This window comes from Orcinus orca, chromosome 10 (genome assembly GCF_937001465.1).
Source record: "Orcinus orca chromosome 10, mOrcOrc1.1, whole genome shotgun sequence".
NCBI classification, from domain to species: Eukaryota; Metazoa; Chordata; class Mammalia; order Artiodactyla; family Delphinidae; genus Orcinus; species Orcinus orca.
The window spans coordinates 102,208,814-102,232,545 of NC_064568.1; the positions used below are offsets into that span (position 1 = coordinate 102,208,814).

A 23,732-nucleotide genomic window follows, 5' to 3' on the forward strand; every position below is an offset into this window, starting at 1 on the left:
CACCTGTGCCGTGACTGCGTGATGCCCTGGGGACACGGTTCAACCACAACGCTGGCTGCTGCTCCAGCAGCAGTGCTGGCAGGAGAGACACATGACTGCTTTTTAAATAAAAAGCAAAATATAGCCCATATAAAGGCTTTCCACTTTTCTGCCCACTACAGCCTTCCTCCCTTCTTCTTGTTTTCTGTTTTGTTGTGTTTTTTTGTTTTAACTTCTTTTGCATTCATAGTCAAGAGAGCACGCACGTGTTCTGGAAAGCGCTTCTCTCCCCAGCGATGCTGGCGCCCCTGAGGCAGGAGCCATCTCAGTGCTGGGCACGGACCAGACGCTCAGTAAATGGATGGTGCATAATTGATGCTGCAGATCCAGTCGTGGCAGCAGCCTCTCTCCATCCTTCTGAACGGAGCAGCACATGAAGGCTGCAAACCCATGTCCTTTTCTGGCTTCCCATCAACTCTGCCATGCTGCTGCGATTCCAAATACTTGACTTAATTATTTTATGCACGTTGAGGGATAACTTTCCCGAACCCATGAGTATACAACTTTCCCAACGGTTCTGTTTATCCTTTATACTAAACAAAGGTGTGTTTTGGCAAACTATGTTCTCTGCTAATTGCACATCTTGGCAGATAATGTAATATATCTATAATTTTTAACAGAGATAGAAACCAGCACTCCATTTGGGAGCGAGAGGGCTACCTCGACCCAAAGGGTGAGGTCCTGTCCCTAAGAACAGCTTTCTCAACTATCACAGCATGAGTGATGGGCTCCAGCAGCACAGTGATAACTTACATCCTCAGAGCACTGTCCAGTACCAGCTCTGTACACTCAGTGTCTTCTCACGCAAGGTCTAAGTTACTCCTGTCATTGCAAGTCGGAAGGACATCATGCCCATTTTACAGAAAAAGAAACTGGGGTTTAGAAAGAAGGAGCATCTGGCTAGAGCGCCACATGGCGGACAATGCTGCTGGCCATTTGGGTATCTGGGTTTAGGTGTGCGAAGCTGGTAGCACAGGGCGACTTCGTTTCTGGTGGTGGCCTTCCTGGTAATTGGACCACAGTGTGGTAGAAACACCCTGGAGCCTCAGTTTCTTCAAGTGAACTCCACCCTTTCTTCCCATAGGTACTAAGTTATGGCAAAGAAAAAGCAGATAAAATCAAGGGCAAAAAGAAAAAAAAAAAAGACAAAGGAAGGTAGGATGAGGACTATTTCCCCAACGGGAAGGTAGTATTTTTCTAAAATGCTATTTTATTTTTAAACAGATTTGCAGGTATATATAAGTCTTATTTGTGTCATCTTGAGTGACAGTGTTGCCATGGTGATTACGTGTATGTTTACAGAGAAGAAATAACCGTAGAGAAATCAATAGTGTTCGAACAAGACACACAGTGCCGTTCACAGACCACCTCCATCCCTCCACACAGGATGGAGAGAATGTTCAAATGGGTAGAAGAAAAACACCGCCCTGGGGGAAAAACAACTTGATTCCTCTGCTGAACTCAGAGAAAAGGCATTAAAATGGCATTATTTTTCCTTTTTGTGGGCAAAGCCATTCTAATAAAAAGTAAGAGCTATCCAAAATAAAATTTTGGTACATTTACTCTTACCCAGATACAGTAAGGCCTAACATGGCAAGAGGAGCAGGGTTTATACACAGCACTTAATATTTTCATTTAAATACGTTATTTAATACACTAACATTTACTGATATGATAGTCAAGATCTACTTAACGTTTACGATATGTCAGGCACTGTGCTAAGAATACTACGCATATTTAAACTGATTGACCCTCATGACAACACTACCCTCTAAGTAGGAATTAATATTATTCCCATTTGGCAGGTGAGAAAACAAGCCCAGAGAAACCTTGTATCTTGTAAGCAGGAGCGTCGGGACCTAGTCAGGCAGTCTGGCTCTGGAGGTCCTGTCTTACGAGCATTTTGTTTATCTTTGTATCTCTCTTTTAACTGAAAAGGTAACGAAGTCCACTGCTCCCCCACCCCCCTTGCATGTAGGTTTCTTTGTGGTCATTTGTCCAGGGAGCAAAAGGCAAACGGGGCGTGGGGTCGGGGAGGAAGGGGAGGCTGCAGAGGCAGTTGTTTGAGCACAATCCCTCCAGAGTCCAGAGCGCCCTCCCCGGGTGATGGACCCCGTCCAGTGGGAACAGGCCATCCATTGCCAGAGCTGCCAGAGGGGTCGGGAGCGGGGCTCTTGGACACCAGCACCAAACGTGCTGAGGAAGAGGGTGCCGGGCAGCCAGCAGAGGACCACCCATAATTTCTTCTCGTCTAATTGAGGGGAAGTGTTACCAGATTTCAGGAAAGGCTGCAAGGGGATACTACAACACATACAATGACAATCTATCTTTTTCTTCTGAAGTACGGCTAGATATTAGTACAGCCTGCTTTCTGGGTCTACGCTCTCACAAAGGCTCTGCTCTCTTACTTCCCTATAGATTTAGTAAGCGGTTTAATGGAAAAAGTGAATGTAATTCTATCCTTCAGAAATGATTGTGAAGAGGAAAAAAAATATGACAGAATCACATCAAGTTCGACAACATATTCCACCAGGCTCATCTTATAGTTTTCCTGCTCTGGCGGTGGGTTCATTCTTTTCTATGAGGAGTCCTGCTTCCTCTCAGTGGAAAATGGTATTTAGAAACCAAGACCTGGGCACCAGGTGTGCTCACTGATACTGTCGTATCATTGTTTCTAGGCCCTCAAAGTGGGCAGAGCTGAGGTAGGGGAAACACACACACTCATAAACACAAACACATTTATACTTTCTATCTAAAAAACCATGAATTTATGTCAATTCCTCTAATTCCAATCTAGGAACCAGGGTTCTTTCTTGCCCCTCCTTTTCTCATATCTGTAACTTTTCTTCAACAGTGAGAAACTTCACTCCCATAATCCTCAGTATTATCTACTCTTTTGCTCAAGCTAGAATAAATAGAAGATAGTCTCAGAATTGCTCACCCGTACCATTGTTTAAAAAAAAAAGACCCTGGTGACTAGAGTTCAATATTTTTTAGTCTTTTTTTGTGTAAAATTTACACACGTGGAATGCACAAATCATAAATGTACATTTCCATGGGCTTTGATACATGTATACATGCTTAGAACCCAGCTGTCAAGATATAGAACACTTCCAATCAGCCCAGGTAATACAAAAGTTGTCTAAGAACCAGAGAGACACATCAAAAGGGCCTAGGAGGCAGCTTGCAGGGTCTCTCACTAGCCACATCTGGGGAAACAAGAGATTCACAGTAAAAAAAATGATAATAATGGAATACAACTCATTGCCTAAAATAAGCCATAAGTCCTTTTTATGTGTACAACTGAACGAATAAATATATAAACAAACAAGTGAGGGAGAAGGGAAAGCTCTTCCTGGTAGAATAATGTCAATTCAAACACCAGCTTTCACTAATGGACACTAAAATCTGTGAGTAAAATCTTGATGAGACACAAGAGCTTCAGAGAGCCACCCTGTCAATAAATTACCTGTTATTTACAAAGGGCAAAAGTAACCTTCTGGTAGAGAAATACGGCAGGCATTACCTTAACCTAGTGATCAAAGCTGTCACCACCCATATGGGCACAAACTGACATGGTCCTCCTGACACAATGCAGAACACTGGAAAGGACAAAGCATCACTTCTGTGGTCTTCCCCTGAAAAACGCGCAATCTGAATCTAATCCTGAGGACACTTGGGACAGTTCAAACTGAAGCCCATTCTATGATACGACTCCCGTGTACTTTTCAAAGAATGTCAAGGTCAAGAAACACAAACAAAGGCTGAGAAATTGTTCCGGATTAAGGGAAACCAAAGAGATGAAACAACGAAACACAGTATTTGAAATCATACTGGACTCTGGACCCAGAATAAAATAGCAATAAGGGAAGTTATTGGGAAGGCTGACAAAACTTGAAAATGGGCTACGGATTAGATGTTGACTCAACGTGAAGTTTCATGACATTATTAACTGTATTGTGGCTATGTGAGAAAAAGCTCTTCTTAGAAAATACCTGGTTAATGCGTTTAGGAGGGAAGGGCATACGTGTGCTACCTGATCGCAAACGTTTGGAGGGGGTATATATATACATAGCCATATCCACACATAAACACTATGTACTCAATCCTCATTACATACGTCATAAAAGATACAATATGCACATATTCAATCCTCATTATTCACAGATTCCCTATCTGCCAATCTGCCTACTCCCTAAACTGTATTTGTACCCCAAAATCAATACTTGGGCATTTTCTTTTTTTTTTTTTTAACATCTTTATTGGAGTATAATTGCTTTACAATGAATGGTGTGTTAGTTTCTGCTGTATAACACAGTGAATCAGCTATACATATACATACATCCCCATATCCCCTCACGGTCATTCGCAGACATAAGCAAAGTGCAAAAACACCTGAGTTGCCCGATGCTCACATTCTCACCTGAGGCTGAATCAGGCAACCCGCTGCCTTCGTATTTCTGATCATACTGTAAACAAGTGTCCTTTTCGATGTCTATTTAGTGCCACGCTTTTCTTATTTCTGTGCTTTATTTATTTTTATTTTTTTATTTTTTTATTTTTTGCGGTACGCGGGCCTCTCACCGCTGTGGCCTCTCCCATCGCGGAGCACAGGCTCCGGACGCGCAGGCCCAGCGGCCATGGCTCACGGGCCCAGCTGCTCCGCGGCATGTGGGATCTTCCCGGACCGGGGCACGAACCCGTGTCCCCTGCATCGGCAGGCGGACTCTCAACCACTGCGCCACCAGGGAAGCCCTTATTTCTGTGCTTTTCATGGGTGGTTTTGCACGTGCGCTTGGTATGTTCCCTGTTCAAATACAAATGTTGCTGTTGAAGGGTCCCTGGAAAAAGTCTGTCAGCCTTCACTCTGTAGCAGGCTGACCATTCCTCCTATTTCACCCTGATTTTAGTCAGCAAATACCTGTAGTCACAGATGACAGAGAGTACAGTTCAGCTGAAAGCGTTCTGCTTCCCTTATGTCAGCCACCAGACGTCCCTGAAGGCTGCAGCGGCCCCACACCGTCCAGTGTCACAGAGAGAGCCAGCCCCGGGCGGCCGAGAGGAGAGGGGGCACAGCTGCACGGAAGGGCCTCCCAGGTCCAGAGGCAGAGAGAAAACAGGGCCTCCACAGGACAGGCTGGAAAGGGCCCTGATTCCGCCCTGTGTGGAGAAGGCACCCAAGCTGTGCTCAGTGCTTGCTGAATACATAGTGTTTAGTGTGAACACTACAGTGGAGGAGGGCAGGGAGGGTGTGGGGACAGGAGGACGGAGCAGGTGTGATGCACAGGGAGGAGAAGCACAGGCTCCGGGCTCAGCAGGGCAGGCTCTGAAGGCGCAGCGCCCCCGGACCGGCTCTGAGACTCAGCTTCCACACCTCCATTGCAACAGGGGTATCGGAGAACAGCACCTATGCCGCGAGGCTGCGATCACGTGAAATCACACACACGCGCGAGGGCACCAGAGAGGAGGGCCGGCTGCAGCACACTGTGTGGCCCCTGGTGAGAGCTCAGTAAAATCTGGCCACTGTTTCCAGCGAGAGAAATGGGGGGGCAGGGCCTTCCTAGGAGGAGCATTGGAGCAGAGGCATGGCTGGAACCCCAGTGAGGACGGGGACCCCATCTTGGGCACAAGCTCAATGCTGAGTGCAGAGTCTGGGTCCCAATAGACTCGACAAGGAGTGTGCAATCAATGAACCAGTAAATAAGGGACTTCAGAGAACAGAAGTCCCGTGTGACTTAAATAAGAGGGCATGAGAGAGGCAGGGGCGGCAGACAGGACAGGAAGGGATGGTTAGTGAACAGAAAGCTGGACATCATGCTAAGGAGTTCCCAGTCCGTTCTGGAAGCAGCGGGGAGCTACTGGAATCATGAAAACAAGACAGTAACATCGTGCTACGGGCATGATGGCTGGAAACGGCAGAACCAGAGTTGGGGGACCACTTCGGCGGCTTTTACAACAGCACCGGCTAGACGGTCTCAAGGGCAAGGCACGTGAGAATTACCAGGAGCACAGGAAGAAGAGATTTCTGGGTCCCATCCCCACAGGTCCCGACTGGGGAGGCCTGGGATGGATGGAGGGATGCTGAGAAGAATCAGAGGAGGAGAAGAGGGCAGATGAGGGATTCGCGCCGATGGCCTTGGCTTTTCCCAGTGATAAAATGAGGTCATTTGTCAAAGGCTAGAGCGGGGTTGGCTGTGGCACAGACCCAGAATCCCGACAAGGGAGCACACGTCTGAGGGCCACTCAGCTCAGCCCTGCTATTCTTAGGCATATTCGGGTGTGGGAGCCTGAGGGCTTGTGACTTAAAGTCATCTCTGAAAATGCCGCGCTCAGGGCATCCCGACCACAGTCTCCCGGAGCCTCCTGTCCACTGTCTGCTGGTGTGACAGCCATGGTTCTCCACGTGCTTCTGCGAGACCTCTGTTTCTACAGGACCCGGCAATCTTTTCCATTAAATTATCTATTATTATTTAATAGCTAGGTAAGCATCTAAGTCATTTTGAAATGAAGGTATTATGCCCATATGTCACAAACGAGGCATGAATTAAGTCAGGCCAAAACGAAACGGACCTGTGTCTCTATGGCTGCTGGCCCATCACGCAGGGTCCCACCCATTCCTACAGCCCCTCCTCTGATTACAATAAACTGATTAGTCAGTAAGTCATGCTTGGGGCTCTACCTCATTCGTTGGGTGCCCAAGTTCAATTTACGTACCAATGGCTGCATATTTGCCTTTAATAGACGTGGCTGTGTGAACCTAAGTATAATAAATGAATAACCATTTAAGTGTCAAGTTACATCTTCATGAGAAATCTGAAAATGAAACAGCCAGTGAATCTGTTTGTTTCTTCTATACTAGGAAATAAAGCTAATCACAGGATGAGAGGATAAATGTGAATTATTTCAGAGTGGCACGGTAACGGAGGTGCTTCTTTCACAAAGAAACACGTAGAAACCGGCGTGATCTCTGGTGTGCAGCTGGAAATGCACAGCGGCAGGGCCAGTGCAGACGCTCTGCCTGCTTCCAGGGGCCTGTCAATCACCTTTCTTGTTCCAGGTCTAGAATCTGCTGAACAATCAGGCACTGTCTTTGCAATCGCATCGAGGCTCCACACCCAGAGACATCGCTTTCTTTGAGGTTGAATCAACCGATTAACGAGGTGTGTTTTCCATTCTCTTTTTTTCTTTGAAAAGGTTAAATGGCACAGTGCAATTTTCTGTGAAGCAGGTGTGCAGCTAACAAGGTGATAATTGGGAAACTGAGTGAAAAGGAAAAACCCTATAAAACTAGAAATCTGCAGTATCTGGGAAGAGGGCAACTGAATTACCTCTAGAAGATGCAAAAGTTATGGTAATACAATGCTAAAGATGCAAATTGAAGTCCATAAGAGTGAAAAAAGGAGGCATTACGGTTTTTATCATTCCCCCAGGATGCAGCGGGCACACCATAATAATATTCAAGATTGTTGAAGTTTTAAACAAATAGTGCAAGCCAACCTGCGATATCATCTTCTCTTCTCATTTCCTCACATTTTCAACAAAATAAACACTTTAGGAAGATCTTCCAAATATTCAAATATGGATAGCATTTACTAGAATATTGGATTTTACTTTTTTTTTCCTTCCACTATTCGGTCTTGGTCAAGAAAACAATATTTTCTGCTTAAGATACAGAAATGTTTGGGAAGAAGAGATCTCCAAAACCTTCCAACAGCTGTGATTTTCTCTCTCTCTCTCTCTCTCTCTCTCTCTCTCGTTTGTAGTAATGTCATGTTAGCCTTCATTGATGACTTGCATTTATATGTAACCGTCCTCAAGCGAGGTCCAAGAGCCTGAAGTGTCTTACGCGTGACATCAGCAGTGCCCCCCGCTGAGCGGACACGCAGAAGGACTGTGCGTCTGGCCCCGTGGTCCCTCTTCCTTCCCCACCCCCTCGTTAATGTGGACCTCTGGTCTGGAGGAAGCTTCATCCGGACCTGATTTGTTAGCCCTTACACGCTGTCTTCGTTCTAGCAATTCACTGGCACCAACGCTGGGTTCACTCACCAGCCGCATCTCGCTCGGAAGCGACGCCCACCCCTCCCTGCCCTGGGCCATCCGCCCCCCCACCCCACCCCGTTGGAGCTCAGCCCTGACTCGTCCTGCACAATAAACACCCCTGCTCCAGTTTCTCATTTCCGCCTGGGCCTGAGAGGCCACCTGGACCCAGCCTCGCCCGCCGCCATACCCTCCACTGAGGCCCTGGCTGTACCAATTAAAGCGAACGAGACAGTGGCAAAGGCGACACCGACGAAAAGCAGAGCTTGCAAAGGCGACATCAACAGATTATGAGCTCAGATGCTTCCACCCAGGTAAATTCTCCAGATCTGTAGTTTTCTCCCGTTTCCCATCCACCCAGCCCCAAAGCCAGAAACCTGGGGATCACTCTCTTTCTCGCTTATCTTGACCTAAGGTGTGTAAACACCCAGGTGGCCCAGGTCAGCACGAGTTTGCTTGTGTAGCTGGAGCGCAGTGATGAACAGACCCCTTCAACCCTCGAAGGGAGCGGATCTCAACTTAGATGACAAACCATATGGTCACTGTATCCCTGCTCCCAGGACCCAGGGCCCTTCAGTTCCGTCTCCTAAAATGTCTCGAGCCCAAACCCGACCGTCTCGTCTCTCCACTGCCGCCCTCTTCGATCTCCCATCATTTCTTTCCAGTCCTAGGCAAGGCCTGGAGTGGACTCCTGGCCTTGTGGTCCCCACCCGTCCTTCATATTTTCAGAAGAGGGATAATCTAAAATGGAAACCTGATGATGATATTTGGTATCTTGCTAATTGCCTTTGAGAGAAAATTCAAACCCCAGCCTTCACATCCTCAGCATGCCCTCGCCCACATTTCCCCTCAATCTCAGCAGAAGCACCGACGGGCTGGGTCGTGCCTCCAGGCCTCCACTCGGCCCAGGCTCACCTTCATCAGAGCCCTTCACTGTGTTCCTGTCCCCCCACCAGCACGTGCGCTACCCGAGGGCGGGGAGCTGCGCTCTCTGCATCCCCAGCGTCAGGCACAGTGCCTGGCACGAGAGCAGATGCTCAAAAGGTTTTGGAATGAATAATTGATAAGGTTCTCGCGTTTGGGAAAATCCTGTCACATTTCGTTCACGTCAACTAGGGTCTCCACGAACAGCAGGGAAACAATTCCCTTTGTGGATTTCATGCAGCCTGGGAGGATCATTTCCCCTCGCTATGCTGACAACCTAACTTGGATCAGAACCACATATGAAAAGAGTGACACAGAGAGAGAAAATGTCACAAAGAAAAAGATAGCGAGAGACAGAGAGATGGAAGGATAGAGACAGACGCAAGATGGAAGCAAGAGGGAAAGGCAGAGGGAAAGGCTGACGTCAGCACAAACACGCGTCAGCCAGGAGAGGCTCTGCAATGGCCACAACCTTGACAGACGGGCAGCAGCTGTGCCACCGCGGCGGGGCGGGGGGACCACTCTCCTATCCCTGCAGCCAGGAGCGAGGAGGAAGGGTGGCCACGATGGGCTACTTAATACATACGTCATTTCCAGAGGAAATGATTTTAGAAGACAAAGGTCTGGTTCTCCTTCCCTAAGGCTGTACTACCACCTGCTTTTTGCTCTTCTTGGTCTTAGAATCCAAATTCAGTTTTGAGGTATTTCAACTACCTGGCAGGACTTCTCTGAGGGATAAGGGCCCAGGAACAGTCATAATCTCTTCCATGAACAAGTTTTTTTCAACTGGCAAAATTAAGTCTAAACGAATGCCGGGAGCAGCAGTGCTGTCTGAGGTGGGCGGAGGAGATGAGGAAATCCCATTCACTTTCATGCATCACAGACTGTGGACTGATCTCGAGAGTGACCGAGGGGACTTATGTCACCAGTGCAGAGACTTAGTGACCTGGCACTCAAGAGAGCGGTCCAAGGCAAAACAAGCTAGTGACTACCTGATAGGTCTAAGGCCAAGGCTTCTGAATCCCAGATCAATTCTTTCCCAACACCCACTCAAAAATGATGCTGGGTACTGATACGACCAATCTGTCTAAGTTATACGCAGAGTTTGCAAAGCCTGCTGGAATCAACTGCTTCTTCCATCTACTATCTGAACCTTAGGAACCTTAACATATAAGACCTAAAGTGAGAGCACAGGCTACACTCAAAACATAGACGTATCTAGAAAAATAACAGATAACAAAGAATGGACCAAGAAAACCATATGCAAATAAGACCAGTGACCTTGTAGCCAGTAATGGCCTCAATGTGTTATATAAAGAGTTTTCAACCACGATGCTTGACAATTGTGATCTGTAATGCCAGTAATTTGTTGCTAGCACGACAATGGCCAAATCTGCAAATGATTTACTTTTTAGAATATATAAAAACAAGAACAACAAAAACCAAACGGCCTGATTAAAAAATGAGCAAAAGACTTGAATAGACATTTCTCCAAAGACGATACACAAATGGTCAATAAGCACATGAAAAAAATGTTCAACATCACAAATCATTAGGGAAATGCAAATCAAAACCACAATGAGATAGATACAACTTCACACCCACTAGGATGACTACTATATTAAAAAAGAGAGAAAATAATAACTTTTGGCAAGGATGCACAGAAATTGGAACCCTTGTGCTCTGTTGGTGGGAATGTAAACATGGTGTAGCTATGGTGGGAAGCAGGATGACGGTTCATCAAGAGTTAAAAACAGAATTACTATATGATCCAGCAATGCCACTTCTGGGGAAGAGAATTCCCAAAAGAACTGGAAGCAGGGTCTTGAAGAGATATTTTTATCCCTATGTTCACAGCAGCATTATTCCACAATAGCCAAAAAAGGTGGGAGCAACTCAAGCGTCCATCAACAGATGAATGGACAAACAAAATGTGTCACAAAAAGATGCAAGTAGATGAGGTCCCCACAGTGGTCAATTCAGAGAGAAACACAATGAAGTGGTGGGTTCCAGGGCCTCTGGGGCAGGGGGCTGGGGAGCAATTATTTAGTGGGTGCAGAGTTTCAGTCTGGGATGATGAGAACATTCTGGAGATGGAGGGTGGTGATGGCTGCACAGTGAGCAGAGTGGTCATGATTTTTAAAAACGGGGACAAGAATGAAGATGTATTCAAGAGGAGCCTGCAAAGCCAAAGACTATAATACGCAGAAACACAACTAAATCAACAGCCATAATACGAACTCGCTTTAGATAAAATTAACATCATAAAATAGTCAAAGATTTTGAAATAAGCATAGTGAAGATATTCAGAAAGTTAAATGTAGTAACAACCATTTTAAAAAGCAAGTAATTAGGAAACAAAACCAGAAAGAAATGAAACAAGAAGGTGGAGAAGAAAAGGAACTAATTACAGATGTTAGAAGTGAAAAGTAATAGTTATTAAGTTCAAAAAAACTCGGAGAAAATTATGGAATTGGTAGAAACTACTGTGAAATTCACCAGCACAGGAGGACAAAGAAATCAAAACCGTCCAAGAATAGTTAAGATATATGGCTGATAACTAAGAAGCTTTTCAGGAGAAGCAGAAAAGGGGGAGGGAGGGGATAGAGGGGAACCACTCCTCAATAACAACACAGACCCTCCTGGAGTGGAAGGTACCTTTGGGCACCAAGGGGGATAAATAAAGATAAATCCACGCCAAGTCGCTTCCTCGTGGGACTTCCCCGGTGGTCCAGTGGTTAAGAATCCTCCTTCCAATGCAGGGGACGCAGGTTCGATCCCTGGTTGGGGAACTAGATCCCATATGCCGTGGGGCAACTAAGCCTGCGAGCTGCAACTAGAGAGCCCACGTGCCACAACTAGAGAGCCCACGTGCCACAACTAGAGAGCCCACAAGCTCTGGAGCCCACGCATCACAACCACAGAGCCCATGCACTGCAACTACTGAGCCTGCGTGCCACAACTAGAGAGGAGCCTGCGCACTGCAACAAGGAGCCCAGACGCCACAGCGGAGGATCCTGAGTACTGCAGTGAAGATCCTACATGCCGCAACTAAAGACCCGACGCAGCCAAAAATCAATCAATCAATTTTTTTTTTTCCGGTACGTGGGCCTCTCACTGTTGTGGCCTCTCCCGTTGCGGAGCACAGGCTCCGGACGCGCAGGCTCAGTGGCCATGGCTCACAGGCCCAGCCGCTCCGCGGCATGTGGGATCTTCCCGGACTGGGGCATGAACCCGTGTCCCCTGCATCGGCAGGCGGACTCTCAACCACTGCGTCACCAGGGAAGCTCAATCAATATTTTTTTAAAAAAGGAAAACTTCCTATGAATGGGGGGATTATTAAAAGATGTACTTTAAAAAAAAGAAAAAAGACACATCTTTGTAAAATGGGAGAACATCAAATGTAAAGAGAAAGCCTTAAACACTAGCCAAGAGAAAAGGCATCATTACCTACAGAGAAGTAACACTTTGGTTCACGTGAGACTTCTCAGGAACGAAGGCCAGAAGGAATGTCTTCAACGCCCTACAGGAGAACGACTGCCCTTCTGGAATTTTAGACTCCCTGACATTACCACCCAAGAATGAGGCAACATGAAGACATTTTCACATACACAGAGACCACAAGAATTTACCACTCGTAATGGCTCACAGGAAAAACAGTCAAAGAATATATGCCATTAAAAAGAAAAGTAAACGCTAAGAGGAGGCTCTGTATGGAGAAAAAAAGAAAAGGTGAACACAAAATTTGATAAAATGTTAGTAAATGTGCTCAACTATTGACTAATTTTTAAAGATTTTTTTTTGAATGTCAGGATAATAAGAGAATATTACAGACAATTTTATGCCAACACATTTGAAAGTTATATGAAATGGACAAGTTCCTAGAAAAAAATACAATTTAACAAAGTGACACAAAATAAAACAATCTGAAGAGCCTAATAGCGACTAAGAAATTTAATCTGTGGTTTCAAATTTCCCACAAAGAAAACTCCAGGCCCAGACAACTTCACTGGTAAATATGATCAAACACGTAAGAAAGAAATAACATCAATCTTCAAAATCCAGAGAACAGAAAAATAGTTCCAAATTAGTTTTATGAGGATATTACAAATCTTAGCATCAAAACCTGATAAGGACATAAGAAAGAGAAAATTCCAGGCCTATCTCACCCCTGAACACAGATTTTTAAATCCTAAACAAATCTTTACAAATCAAATCCAGAAATGTATAAAAAAGATAATATATCCCAACCAAGTTTTGTTTATTTCAGGAACAGATGATTGTTTTAACATCCAAAAAGCAATCACTATATGTCACTACATCAACAGAACAAAGCCAAAAAATCATGAGATCACCTCAAAATATACGAAAGGGTTTGATAAATTTTAAGAGTCATTTATGATAAAAACTCTTAGCAAACTAGAAATAGAAGGAAACATCTCTAATGTGATAAAAGGCTTTACAAAAAACCTACAGCGACCACTTTAAATAAATACTTATTCCAAAACTCTCAAGCTCAGACATTTAATTAGGTTTAATTTTGTATTACCATAGTTCATTTAGTTCAATCTCCCCAATTCAATTTACTCCAATAAGAATCAAAGAATCATTCATGGTAAGATGACTTTTTCAAAGTCAGTAGCTGATAAATTGCCTTTTCCACTTAGATCTGCAAACCCCCTGGAATTCACTGTTGAATAATTAGGAGTCTGGGGTCAAGTTTCACTTTTTCCATATGGATACTCAATTATCTGTGCTTCCTTTGCACAGAAGTCTCCTCCTCCAGCCCGTTCCATAGTGCAGGCCTTGCCATGAGCCCAGAAATAATGCCGAGGTGTGTTTCTGGGCTCCCGCCTTCTCCGGGCCTCTGTGTCCATCTTGCATCAGCTCCACACTCTCACAACTACTGTAGCTTTTAAAAAAAGACTCGACGTCAAAGTGAGCAAATCCTTCAACTTGGTTGTTTGGCTATTTCTGGCTCTCTGCATTTCCACATAAATTTTGGAATATGCTCATCAAATTCCTCATTAAATCTCTCTGAATTTTTTAATTAATTAATTTTAAATTTAATTTTTAATTTTATATTGGAGTATAGTTGATTTACAATGTTGTGTTAGTTTCAGGTGAAAGTCACAGCAAAGTGAATTTCTTTTTTTTTACCTACTGTGGCTGTTTAATGCATTACATTTTGAAGCAATCCTACAAATTGTTTTTGGATATATGCAAATGCGGTAATAACATGAGGACGGTCAACATCAAACTGAAGGCACCTCTGGGGAGGAAAGAGGAAGGGGGCGTCCATCAGGGAGGCACAGGTGTGTCAACTGCATTTCGAATGCTTTTCTTCTTTATAAGAATCTGTGGTAAATCCCAGCAAATTTGCTGGGTGGAGGGTACACTGTTCTACATTATTAGCAAATCAAATCAGTAAATGTATGTTTGTATATTTAGAAGATTTCATCATTTTAAACATGAATAAAGATAAATATACAATAGCTACTTGGTTCCCAACCAGCAATTAACTGGGAGTTCAAACTCTGCCGAATGGGCTCTACAAGGGTCATCTATTTATAATCCACTGTCCTTGGTCGTGAATTACAGTCTATAGTTGTTATTTATAAATCTCACAGGGAGGCCCTTGAGAAAATAAATTCTTCCCTCAAATGGAAAGAAAACAGTTGATTCATTACTCAGCCAACTGACAGAATAATTAAGCCATCCACCATATAAATCACTGCCTACGTGAACCATTCTTCATTTTCAAGACCACAAGATTATACACATGAAACGCCAACCGAAATGCAGTTGAAAAGCCGTGTGATAATGTAATCACAAAGTAACTCTCATTTTTCTGTCTAAACACAGGCTGACTTTAAGTTTCAGATGAACCCAAATGCTCCTCTCATCCTTTGAGTAAAGGAGCAGAGCACACTCCTAGTTGAAACAGTGAAGAGTTTTGCTTTTCCTTTCGTACAGGATGAGGCAAATTAGAGATACAGAACCGCCATACTTGCCTTTCTTGACTAATAACTTAGTTAAGGTACATTGTTTTCACCTTATTCGGTCCCCAGAATATCAATAAAAGCCTTAAATGTTTCGCTTGAATGGGCTCTGATCAACGCTTGCTATTCCTCCTTTGATAGCTCTGAGGGTCTCATTCCCAGGCTGAGTCACCCTGAGGTTAGCCTTCCAGGCTTCTTTCCTTTGGCCAATGTAGTTATAACTCAGGTGGATGTGCCCTGGTGACCCTGATTTCTATACTCAATTTCAAACAGAGAAAAAAGTATCCCATAGCCACACCCTGTCCACACATCCCATCCAGCCGTCCTATGAAAACAGGCACAGCCAGGTGCATGCAAAGGGAGTACTTCACATTTGACCAGGGAATCAAAGCATTAAACTGAAGGAAGCAAACTCTGAGCGGTGATTCCAGACAACAGGCAGCAGAGGGTAAAAGTTTAAGGCTGGAAGAGCTTTTCCAGCAGCCCCACCACCGCAGTTCACAGGTGACTGCCTCTTCATAACAACGGCTGCCGCAGTAAGAGATGGTGCTGCCTGTACGGTCTGCTTGTCCATATCTGGCACGGTTAAGCCGTACCCTAAGAGCTCAGGATAAGTACAGCAGGCTAAGTTCACAGACCATTCCAACTCCCTCAAAGAGGAGATGTGACAAAAGTCTGCGGAGGACTCCTGGAAAACTTCTTCACACTTAAAAAGGAAAGAAGGGTGTTTCTTTTTCTGCCCCTGGGCCCCGTTGTATGAGGTGATGGTTAATGCTCCTGCCCCCGTCGTTCAAGCCTGAGGGGAAAACACTCAAGGACCCAGAGCTTCATCCAGGGCTTCCTGCTCTTGTGCCTCTCATTTAAGCCACTTCAGTCGGGCCTTCCTTGGTTCAAGCCAAAAGCATCCCTACTGCTGTCCTGTAACTGGTACCTCCCAATACCCACACCCGGGAAAAACCCACTGACCTCCCGGCCACTGCTTGATTGACATCGTTCTTTCTCCCTGTGGCAATCCCTCCCTTCATACTTGTATTTGTCTCTGGTCTCTATTCTCAGGATCTCCTTTTAAAACTATGACTCCCCCCACCCAGCTTTATGGAGGTATAACTGACAAGTCAAAACTATACATCTTAAGGTGACAGTTTGACATACATATACATACGTTATGAAGTTATTACTAAGACTATAAGTTTTAACTTATGATCCATCAATGATTAGTATTTGGTTTAAATGATCCTGTACAGTATAAACTTATCCCTCTGGTTGCGAAGATAGAAAGGCCAGACTTTTTCCTAAAATATATTGCACATGATTTGTCAGATTGGATAGATGATTAGCAAGATTAAAGATTTAATGTGTTGTCAATAAATAGGAAGTTCTTTTACATTTCCATCAGGTTAATGGCCAAGAAGCTGTAACACGGATGTTGAGCGTGTGCACCATCTTCCAGTCTATGCTACAAGAAGACGCTGAGGCCCTCACTCTTAGTTTTCTAAAAAAGTGTATTAAACAAGAAAGAAATTCAGGGTAGTGATTCTCCAAATACGTAAATGTATCACAAGACCCCCTGCTTTCACAAAAATAAAAAGCAGCCATAAATCCACAGGTGTCTGATGACAGAGGCCCCAATACAAACACAGGGCCACATTCCATAGGACTCAGTAGACTGCGGGTCGGTGAAATGTCCTCGCATCATAAGGCCGGCAAAGCAAGCTGAAGATGGAAACCGCGGGCACCAAGGACCGGGAATCATGAGGACAGTGGCCGCTGCGCTCACAGTGGCTGCGGTGGTGGTGACAACAGGAATAACGCTTAACGTGGATGAAATGCTCACGGGGTGACAGGGTCTGCTCTGAATGCTGTACATAAAAGCACCAGGGTGGTTCCCACGGCAAACGGGTCCGTTCTCCTGCTCACTGCTTCTCTCTGCACCTGACTATCAGCGATGACTACAGGGCATGTATAAAAGGTCCTATGGCTGGTCATCTCCCCTGCTTCTTCCTCTACCTCTTCCTATTACTTTCTTCTGGGATAAAGATCCTTCTTCCAGCAAAAGAAAAATATTTACGTGCTTTTTTTTGGTGAGATGGAAAAAATGCACTGGGAAATAGTGAAAAAAACTGAGATCCATTAATTTAACTACGACACAATGAAGCTGATGGGATTCTCCCAGCTGGATTTATTTGGGAACAGAATGAGGAAACACTGCATAATCCTGCACTAAGTCTCTACCAGACAACATTTATGACAATGACAGAGAAACCAGATCTAGGAGCTATTCCAAGCCCTGGAGATTAGCAAATAATCACAGGCTCAAGTCCTAATACAATTCTGGAGAGACATGGAAGGATTCAGAAATTAACAGCAAAATAGGATTTAAAAAAAAAAGAAGAAGAAAATTTTGACCTCCACGTGCACTGGTCAGCGTCCGCAAAATTCTACATTCACCTATGTGCAGCCCCATCATTGTACTTCAATAATAATTTGATAATTTGATAATTATCTCTTGATAAATCTGTCTCCTCCTCTAGATTGGAAACAGCCTGAAGTCAGGAACTGTCCATTTCATCTTACTGACTCCAGGACAGGGCCCCGTTTAGGCAACAACAGTTTACCAGCTCAGTACTAGGAGCTCCCTGGAGTCAGCTTTAGATAAAATCCTAGCTCGGTCCCTTACTAGCAGCGTTATTATGGTTGAGTTCCCTGGTGGTTCCAAGCCTCAGTTTCATCATCTGTAAAATGGGTTAATAGAACCCCCATTGGACTCTGAAGAATGAAAGCTATAATATAGGCAAACCAGTTCAGTAGCTTGTACACAGCACTCAACAAATGGCAAGTATGATAAGGCACTAAACATATTAATGCCCAGACTACGGTGCACTGACCGTGACTGCAGGAAGACACAAAATAAGGGAAAATGGCCAGCCGTGGCCGTAAGAAACTCCCAGCCCTCGTATAGCAGAGCACTCGCCGTTGGTGCCTGGTACCCCAGGGACAGCAAGGACTAACTCTGACAGTTTCCCAGGAGTCTGTCCATGACTGACCTTGGAGCCCACGGGGCTGACTGGAGACCCTCTCACAGTCAGTGCCCGATTACATCAGCCTAACTCTGTGCCTTCAGTCTCAGCTGCGCCATCTTCTTATAATCATGTTAAATGTTCTTCTTAAGCCAGGCCAACAACATGAACTGACAAAAGGAGTCCCTTATTCCCCTCATATGTAGGAACACGACTACTCCACACAAATAGTTAAAAATCACTAACACTTTCATACTATCTGTATTACTTACACCTAACAACAAAATCTGCTCTATTCTATCTGAAGCAGGCAGTTTGCCATGATGGAAATGGAATAGATAAAGGTGCATGTGATGGGCTGAATAACGACCCCCAGAGAGTCCACATCCTAGTCCCTGGAACCCGTGAATACGTTGCCTTACGCTCAAAAAGAACTTTACAGGCACGATTATGAAAAGATCTTGATACGTGGAGATTATCTTGTCACAAGGGCCCTTGTAAGAAGAGACAAAAATTCAGAGAGGAGGCAACGTGACCACACAGGAAGGAAAGGAAAGAACGTAAAGCGATACAGAGCCAGGAGCCGGGAATGAGGTCGGGCCCAGAAGCTGACAAATGCAGGAGGAGGGGTCTCCCCTGGAGCCTCCAGACAGAGCCGGCCCTGCTGACACCTGAGGCTGAGCCCTGTCAGGTCAATTTTGAAGTTCTGACCTCCAGGACTGTAAAATCATAAAGACATATTGTTTGAAGCTGCTAGGTTTGTGGTAAGTTGTCACATTAGCAATAGGAAACTAACACAGAATATAATCAATAGATAATAATTATAAGTGAATAATTAGGAAATAGTTCTCTGTGATCTATAACTTACAAAGCATTTTACAGACATCTACTTTTTCAGCAATCAAATCCTAACCACCTACTAGAAGTTATGAAGTCCATTACACAAAGGGAACCCTATAAATTACATAATAGTGCAGATATGCACACGCCGACTTTCTACTTTGAAGGCAGGAAAGTTTTTTTAATGACATTTAATACAAGAGACCCATTGTCTACTCCTGGATCCTCTGTGTCTCCTAAGAGAAGACAGTTGGGAGCCCACTTAAAACTTGACTTTAACCACTAGCTTGTGGTCACAACTGTGTCATTCATCTGTGCTTGCCCCACCGCGGTGTTGAGCCCAGTGTTCCATTCGGTGCTGGTTGGTGTTCCATCAATGTTGGCCAATTTAATAAATGACTGAATAAATGAAAGACTGAATGAGAAAAACTTAGAGCCTCAGCCAGGTTCTGCTTTTGATCATTTAGATGGTGTTTTCTTCCAAATTAACCAAGAAGGACCTGGTGCTACAATAAAAAGAAGCAGCTTAGCAAAAAGTAAAAAAAAAAATTTTAAGTTAAAAAAAAGTAAAAAGTTTAAAAATAGGTTTTTGTTTTTTTCTAAAAAAAGGCCAACAAAAATGAAACCAGACCATCAAACAAATGATAGAAGGTTCTACTTTTAGTTAGGCTATAAAAGTCACAAAAAACCATCGGTCCCACTGTAAGCATGAGAAAACAATAAATTTAGAAATCTTTTGTCATAAAAGATACCGAAAGAGATGTGGATGCAAGTCTGAACGAACAGAATTCCAGACAGAGACGAGCCCTAGATTCCAGAGCTTCCACTGCTGGGCACGAGTAGGCGGAAGGCAGCTGCGGTTGGTAAAGAAACTCTGCTGGCATGAGGAGGGATGAGCCACATGTTGCCTAGCCAGGCCTGGCTCTTGGCAGATTGGAAAATGCAGAGACAGCCAGCCCTCACTGCAGCCCAGTCTCCCTCCTGGTCTTTTTGCTCAGCAAGCATCGGTGCTGGAGGAAGCTGGCAGCTGGGTGGAAAGCAGAGAGAGATCACATAACCTCACACGCAGACCCCAACCTCTACCGCTCAGCCAGGTCTCACCGCTGAGAGGAGAGGAGACATGAAATTCAGTTCGACTACTCCTTACGACAAAGGGATCCGGCTCATCACCTTCGCCGCCTGACCAGGGAAAGGGTAGGGCTTCCCGAGGAAAAGCGCTGTCCACCATTTAAAAAGCAGGACGAGTGAAGAAGCAGGAAAAATGTGACCCATAGCTAAGAAGAAAGAGAAGATTAAAAGGAGAACAACAGAGAACTAAAGGGTTGGAAGTAACAGACAAGGACTTAAAAATCACTACTACGAATATGCTAAAGAATTTAAGGGGAAATGTACAAAATGGGTGAAAAGATGGAGAATTTCATCAGAGTCATAAAAACTCTAAAAAGGAAGCAAGTAGAAACTGCAAAACTGATGAATACAATATCTGGAACGATTAACTCATTGGAGGGGCTTAATGGTTAACTGGACACAACAGAGAAGATGCGTAAACCCAAAGCTAAGACAAGAAAAACTATCCAAAATGAAGCACAGAGTGAAAAAATAAAAAAAGTCAAACCCTGGGCATCAGAGTTCTATGGCATACGTGCAAATGGCCTGATATACATGCAGTTACCACCTGAAAAGCAGAGAAAGAAAGGAGGAGAATTGTTGGAAGAGATACCAAATGAGAATTTTCAAAGAGGGTTGAAAATCACTAATTTAAGACAGCGAAACCCCGAGCAAGATAACAGACAGAAAAGTCATACACAGGTCAACCTGCTAAAAACCAGAGCGAAAAGATAGAGGCAATGAAATGACATGTTTAAAGAGCTAAGAGAAAAAAAAAAAGAAAAAAAAAAACATGCACAAACATTGGCAACCTAGACATCTATATTCATGGAAAATAGTCCTAAAAAATAAAGGTGAAACAAAGGCATTTCCAAACAAAAGCTGGGAAAATTCATGCTGCACTACGAGAAATGGTAAACAAAGTTCTTCAGACTTGAAGAAAATGAACACAGAGAAAAATCATGATAGGCAGAAAGCAATGGTGATCAGTGGGGCAAATATCAAGGAAAATATAAAATAATATAGTTTTCAATTTCTTTAAAGGACAATTGGCTATTTGAAGCAAATAGAGCAACGTATTATGGGATTATAATACACAAAGAAAATATGACAATAATAATACAAAAAAAAGGCAGAATAAATAGAATTACACTATTGTAAGGTTGTTAAATGTTTCATGAAGTTGTAATAGTTACTCATAGTAAAGTGTGATGAATTAATTATACATATTGTAATCTAGAATAACCATTAAAAATAATACAAAAAATGGTGAAACTAAATAGCAATAGGGTAATAAAATATAATACAAAAGCCATCCGAAACACACCCACAAAACCTCAATTTCCAAATAAAGAAATAAAGAACAGAAAGAGAAAATGAGTAAGAACTAAGATAATAAAATTAAACCCAAGAACATCCCATGTAATTATGTTAAGTGTAAGATATATTCAACACTCCAATTAAATATGGGTTTACAAAAAGACCCAACTGTTTACAAGAGACACGTTTTTAATATAAAGACAGAAAGTGAAAATAAAATGCCGAAAAAAATATACATTGCAAACACTAACCACAGGAAAGCCAATGTGTCTAGATTAGCATCAAAAAAAACTGAACTGTGAAAGTATCATCAGTGATAAAGATGGATATTTCATGATAAAATAGCCATTAATAAAGCCCAAAATTTGTTCTCTGCTTAGACTAACAGGCTTGATAAATCCTCTTTTCTCAGCATACAATTTCAGGAGGTGTATGATCTCCTGTGTGTTTATGAATCTCTATTTAAAACCTCTTTTCAAAGTCACACTATCTTTAAATACAATGATTTTATTTTCAGGCACGTAACCCCCTCAATTATCATCTACTTGATTCTTTCATGTCAGTTACCTGGAACTTCACCTTCTGGTTGATGTCCTGCACGCAGAACTGCTTCAGGAAGCGCTCATCCTCACTCCAGAAGAGGCGGATGTCGGGGATGTCGTAGAGGACCATGGCCAGCCGCTCCAGCCCAAGGCCAAAGGCCCAACCGATCTGATCTTCAGCACCAGCTACAAAGAAGAAAGAAGACAAGACAACAGGTTAAAAAGCACAAGGGCAATACTCCAATATAAAATAAAAAGTTTAAAAAAAACAAAAAGAGCACGAGGGTCCACAGGTCCATCCCACTCCTGACACCCACCCAGATAAGGCCGTGGTGAGTGCCGACCAGAAGGGTGCTGGGGGGGGAGGGGCCGCGGAGACACCCAAGGGGACCCTGATCTCACAGTTTTCGTGCTCCCCACATCCCTCGCTCCCCTCCCCGAGGCACTCTGGAGTCGGACTTCTCTAATACTGTCTTTCATTTCTGCTTAAATCCCAGGCTGGCTAAGCCCTGGTTCCTGCCTCTGAGATACTTTCCTGTAATCTGCGCTCCCCCTTTTTCCAACATTCAGCCTCTATGTTCAGGTTACAGAGAGGAGAGAAAACACAGGCTCTGTCCCTGTTCAAAACATGCCACAGTGGACCACTGATATTCAGGAAGTGTGTGTCCAGCCTCCAAGAACGCTCAGTTTACTAGAACACACTCTGACTCTCAGTAAAAGCTGCCCCAGTAACACACAAGGAGCAAGCCCGCCAAGGAGACATGCACACGTGGCACCAGCCCCTCCGAGGGTGAGCGTGTAGTTCAGACCTATGGCAACACATGAAGTCTCGGGTTCATTCACGTGAAGCAGAGTGAGACGGAAGACACAAACTGCTGTGCGAAGGGGGCAAGGGAGCAACGCCCAGCACAGGGAAGAGCTCACGAGACAGCGTCATTTCGACTGGACTCTGAGGGGTGAGCAGGACGCTGGGGACGCTGAGATGGCTCAGGACGCCCACCCCCACGCACACGCCCTGCGAGGGGACCCCTTAGGGACCGCTCCCCAATCCCTAGGGTTTCACTGCTGGGATTAGGTTACTTTATGCAAGTCCATCTTAGCAAACTCCAGAGAGTCTCCTGCTGGCTTAGGAGAGCTGAGCTGACGTGAAGAGAGGAGGCCCAGGTGTGGCCAGACCTGGAGGGAGGCCTCCGGGAGCCAAGGGAGGCCCTGGCGGCAGCAAGAAGATGGGAAGCTCACTCCCGCGATCGTGAGGAAATGGATTCTCCTGACAGCCCGAATGAGGGAAGACAGGACCCTGAGCTCCAGAGGAGAACGTGGCCTGGTGACACCCTGATTTCAACCTGTCGAGACCCTGGGCGGGGACCAGGCCCTCTGCACCGGACTCCTGACGCACGGCGGCCGTGACATAACAAGTGCGTGCTGCTCTAGCCACTAAGTATGAGGTTATCTGTTACCCAACACAGAAAACGAATGCTGCTCCAAATGCAGAGAAAGATGCAGGCAAGTTCCAGACTGAAGGAACATCTTCACCGGCCGGGCAAGCTTCAGGCGGGAGAGACACGGCAGAGAGGACCTGCCTCTGGCCAGGGGCCGGCGCCACTGCCACTTATAAATGAAACCACAAGGATAAACTACAACAACGGCAGCCACGAAGAAGGGTGAGCCTCGCTGGATGATCTGTTTAAAAGATGAATGGATAAAAATATTCAAAATGAGATCTCAAAAGGAAAAGGTACAGAGAGAGAGAATGCGGCAGTAGCGGGAGGGAAGACACGCAGGGAGAAAAGCACGTGGCCGGGCAAGTGCGGAGCCACGTGTGTCCTGAGTAAGATGCCCTCTCACGCGAGGCAGGGGGGAAGGGGGGCTTAACACAGACAGCGGGGTCACGAAGGAGGGAGCAC

General features: G+C 44.7%; 1 protein-coding gene across 4 annotated transcripts in view; it reads right to left on the reverse strand.

Annotated features, from left to right (window-relative positions):
* FARS2 (phenylalanyl-tRNA synthetase 2, mitochondrial) overlaps window positions 1–23,732 on the reverse strand; it is a 396,095-nt gene that overhangs the window by 155,431 nt on the left and 216,932 nt on the right. For all 4 annotated transcript variants that reach the window (XM_049715580.1, XM_049715578.1, XM_049715577.1 and 1 more), the window contains one exon: window positions 21,854–22,014. In XM_049715580.1, coding sequence (XP_049571537.1) covers window positions 21,854–22,014 — 161 coding nt within the window. The remainder of the gene's footprint in view (window positions 1–21,853; window positions 22,015–23,732) is intronic.